The following is a 4,407-nucleotide window of genomic DNA, read 5'->3' as shown; positions in this document are numbered from 1 at the left end:
GGCGCTGGGGTGAGCCGCGTCCGCCTCAGCGAGCGGCTTCGCGGGGCTCCTTATAGCAGCAAACGTTTGTGTGAAGGGTTGTATTTTTTTCCCCGCCTCATTTTAAGGAGCAGTTCTTCTTCTGAGGCCTTGTGGTTGATAGCGAGGCCGCCTCGCAGTTGTTGTGCTGAAAAAGTAGTTGGGTTTGTGGGCTTACTTTCACTGAAAAACTTGAAGTAAGCTTCATCTTGAAGCCTTTTTATGTTTGTAGAAGTTGAAGCTGCTGTGGTGAGAGGTGCCAAAGTAGTAACTGTGGGGTTTTACTCATCGCTTTACATACAAGAATAAACTTGTGGCAATGGTGAGGACTTTGGGGGGGAAGGACTGATTTCACTGGCCTCCTCTGACCCTGAAGAGAGTCAGTAGGTCATGTGGGAAGACGTTAGGCGTTTTGGTTGAGAAGAAACGGGAGATTTTGGCGATGTTGGATGTTGACTAGGCCAGTAGCTGTATTTGAGCTTGTGCATAATGCAAAGGTGATTTCAACTGCTTGAAGCCAGGCTCCACAGTTGCACTGGTGGAGCCTGTTGTAGGACCCAGGCCGTATTCTGTTGCTCGTTTTCAGCTGAAGCTGCATTTGTCTTCCCCTTTAATACCAGTTTGCTTCAACATGCAGCTTAGGTAAGAATTAGAGGAGCATGTGTTTATACTTGCAGTTGGGAGTCAAAATCGATTAATTTCACTATTCATAGTGGCTATTTACTGCCTGTCATAAAAAAATATATTGTTTGCTGTGGTATTGAATCCTACATTTTTAAAAGCCAGCCCATATTCAGCTAAGTAATTCCTATCATACTTTCCTCAGGGAGACATGCTGAAGTAATATGGGTGCGAAGGAATAGACTTACTGGATGCAGCACAGTAAATTTTTAGTAGAACTAGAAAACAGAGAGATTTATAGATCCTTCTGGCTCTAGAGTTATGAATCGTAGTCTGTCATGATGCTGTGTAATGTTGAAACTTTGCCAGGAGGTTGTTAGGGGCTCATTCACTGAGTTGTGCAGTGTAAGTTGGAAGCTGGGGAGGACAGAGCTGTGCTACCCATAATTGTAAAATACAATGGGCTTCCTCTATGCTGTGTTAAAATACTTGATGGGAGCCAGACTTCACAATTTTTATGTATGTCTGTAGGCATAGTGGGTAGCTTTTATATTTTAATGGTAACTGTGGTGAGAGGGAGAGGCAAGATTTGCTTATGGCAAATAGGATTTCTGATTTTGCTCTGGATGGCACCTTTTGCAAATGAGCTGTGAGAGTTGAGATCTCTTTAAGTGACTAGCTCATTGAAGAGCTCACATGCGGGGCGAAAAAAACCACAAACTTGCGAGGTATGTGTGGAGACTTGAATGCTGCTGTTCTCCCTTGCTGAGAACTGAGATCTGAGGCTGTAGGTTGGATCCCCAGAGGCGAAGGAAAGGAATTAAACTCTTTGGTAGGACTTGTGCTGAGTTTCCTGATGCTTGTGCTTTACAATACTGGTAGCTGTTGCACTAAATCTGTGCGAAGCTCCGGTGTATACTGTTGCAAAGACGACTGTCTTTATTCTTGGCCATGCAATAACAATCTTCTCTTTTGCTTTCACTTGATAGGAATAATGTTCTCAACATGTCTGTGCAGTCGCTGCTTTGTGAAAGAATTGCTGTTGCCGAAGAACTGATCAAGAGAGCGGAAGCCCTTTCCAAGTCCCAGAAAAGGAGAATAGAAGGTGGGGCAAAACTATGTGGCAAACTAAAGGCTGAGCTAAACTTCTTACACAAGGTGGAGGCAGGGAAGGTGGCCATTAAGGAATCCCATCTGCAGAGTACAAACCTTACCCATCTCCAAGCCATTATTCAGTCAGCAGAGAACCTGGAGGATGTTGTCAGTGTCCTCCATGTCTTTGCTTATGAGGACAGGTTTGGAGACAAACAGACACTGGTGGTAGATGTTGTTGCAAACGGGGGTCACACGTGGGTGAAGGCCATCGGTCGGAAGGCTGAGGCCCTGCATAACATCTGGCTGGGGAGAGGCCAGTACGGTGACAAAAGCGTCATTGAGCAGGCAGAGGACTTCCTGCAAGCAAGTCGTCAGCAACCAGTGGAGTACAGCAATCCCCACATAATCTTTGCGTTCTACAACAGCGTGTCCAGTCCTATGGCAGAGAGACTCAAGGAGATGGGAATATCTGTGCGAGGAGACATTGTTGCTGTGAACTCATTGGCGGAGCCATCTACAGAAAGCAAGCACCTTAGTGCCAGTGAATCAGATGAAGAAGGCCCTGAACTCCTGCAGGTGACCAGAGTAGACCGGGAGAATTTAGTGGCCAGCATTGCTTTTCCTACCCAGATCAAAGTAAATGTGTGCAATAGAGTTAACTTGGACATCACTACCTTAATAACCTATGTCTCTGCTCTGAGCTATGGTGGCTGCTACTTCATCTTCAAAGAAAAAGTGCTGACAGAGCAAGCGGCTCAAGAAAGGAGGGAGAGAGTCCTGCCTCAGCTGGAGGAGTTCATGGAGGGGAAAGAGCTCTTTGCCTGTGAATCTGCTGTCAGAGATTTTCAGTCCATCTTGGAAACGCTGGGAGGACCTGGGGAGAAAGAGCGAGCTGCGTTGCTTGTTAAAAGAATTAATGTGGTGCCAGATCAGCCGTCTGACCGTGCCTTAGGACTAGTGGCTAGTTCAAAAATCAACAGCCGTTCTCTAACCATTTTTGGGACAGGAGACACTTTAAAAGCCATCACCATGACCGCAAATAGTGGTTTTGTGAGGGCAGCTGCTAACCAAGGTGTCAGGTTCAGTGTTTTTGTCCATCAGCCACGAGCGTTGACAGAAAGCAAAGAATCTGTTGCCACACCTTTACCAAAGAGCTGTCCACCTGATAATGGACTATAAGTCATTAAATGAGTTAGTCATTGAAATATTGCAGGTGCTGCAGTGGAGGCATTTGGAGAAACAGAAGAATTGTAACAATACACTTTTGGGTGTGTATCAGTGAAAACAGTAACTGTAGTAGTGGAAGGGCTCCTCAAGGGATTTGTGGTATCTTTACTCAATCCTTGGGGTTTTTTTGTTCAGCTGACCATTAATTTATTCACTAAGGTAATAAGATTTCAGTGAAAATTGTGAACTGGCTTACAGTATGTTAATTGTATCCATCCCTATTAAAAAGTTCAGTTAAAGCACAGTTGCTGTGGTTCCCTTGTCATTTTTGTCCTCTTCAGAGAGATTAAATTCAGCACCTTAGATGGACTTCAGTCTTGACTTCTGTGGAACTTAAATCTTTCTTTCACCTATCCTATTCAACTGAATTCTTTGTTGCTTCAGAGGTACCTTGTGTAGAGACCTATGCCTTTTTGGGTGTTTCGTAAAGGCTTGACTAGTAGCCATAAATAGAAACCAACTTAAGCATTCCTTCTTTTACTGAAAGGAACCTCTGTATGTGTACTGTGTTAGACTGAATTGGGCAACAGCTTTGAAATTCCTGGAAAAATCAGTTGAAATTGGAGCTTATTGGCACTAATATGTTGTAACTCTTGGGCCAAACTGGACAGCCAGTGGTAGCAGACAAAGGAGGCAAATCTGCTGCCCTTTTCTTGTAGCCTTTTCCCAAGTGCGAAGTCTTGCTGGGTGCAAAACCTAGCTTGAGGCTTCAGATAACAGAATCCTCCTAAACTGAGCCTGCACCCAGGTAGTTCTTGATACTAGCAAGCTCTCTGCTGAGGACTCACGGTGAACTAGAATTTGGCTCTGTTGCTTGTGGATTACCTGAAATGAAGCCTCACTGAGGTCCTTTAGTGTTAGCATGGTGGAGGAGGAGGTTTGTGGGGTAGGTTGTTAATTGCTAGTTTGCCCTATATTAGAGAGAAGCTTTTTCACTGGTGGTGTACTTGCTGGTTTTACTCAAAGTGTAGAATAAACAACAGGTGGGGGTTTTTTTGTTTGTTTTGTTGGTTTTTTTTTTTTTTTCTCAGGAGAGAGTTGCTGTTTTAGAAGTGTTTCTAATGTTTTTCCGTATGCTGTAATAACAGCACTTGCTGTTTGGTGTTAATTTGCATCAGGTTCCTAGTGGAAAATTTTGAGATGTCAGAGTGAACCTCTTGGCCCTGAGCTACAGATTTTATCAGGCCAGTGAAAGAGATACCCACTGAATATTTTATAGGCTGTTGTTCAACAAGATAGCATTATTATGCAGCTTATAGTTCAGGCAAAGAACATTCCCTTGCCTCTTGCCACTCCACTCTAGATTTCTTCCTACAGTACAAAGTAGGTGCAGCGCTGCCCTTCGCCATAATCTCTACCTATTTCTTTCTGTCTCCAGTACTCTGGTATACTCCAGCACTGGTGTAAAGATACTGGCATGCCAGCAAAACCACTCTGCATGCCTCT

The 4,407-nt window shown here is 44.3% G+C and overlaps 1 protein-coding gene across 1 annotated transcript; it reads left to right on the top strand.

Moving 5' to 3' along the window:
• Nucleotides 1-127: 127 nt before the first annotated feature.
• Nucleotides 128-3,197, top strand: LOC104072306 (chromosome unknown open reading frame, human C7orf25). The gene is made up of 2 exons (XM_009585475.1): nucleotides 128-174; nucleotides 1,629-3,197. Exon 2 carries the CDS (start codon nucleotides 1,645-1,647, stop codon nucleotides 2,911-2,913), a length of 1,269 nt encoding a protein of 422 aa, XP_009583770.1. The 5' UTR covers nucleotides 128-174; nucleotides 1,629-1,644; the 3' UTR covers nucleotides 2,914-3,197.
• Nucleotides 3,198-4,407: the final 1,210 nt, after the last annotated feature.

This window comes from Fulmarus glacialis, unplaced genomic scaffold, assembly GCF_000690835.1.
Source record: "Fulmarus glacialis isolate BGI_N327 unplaced genomic scaffold, ASM69083v1 scaffold12549, whole genome shotgun sequence".
Lineage (NCBI taxonomy): Eukaryota > Metazoa > Chordata > Aves > Procellariiformes > Procellariidae > Fulmarus > Fulmarus glacialis.
Note: the sequence above shows the minus strand (reverse complement) of the source record. Positions and strands in the feature narration are given on the sequence as shown.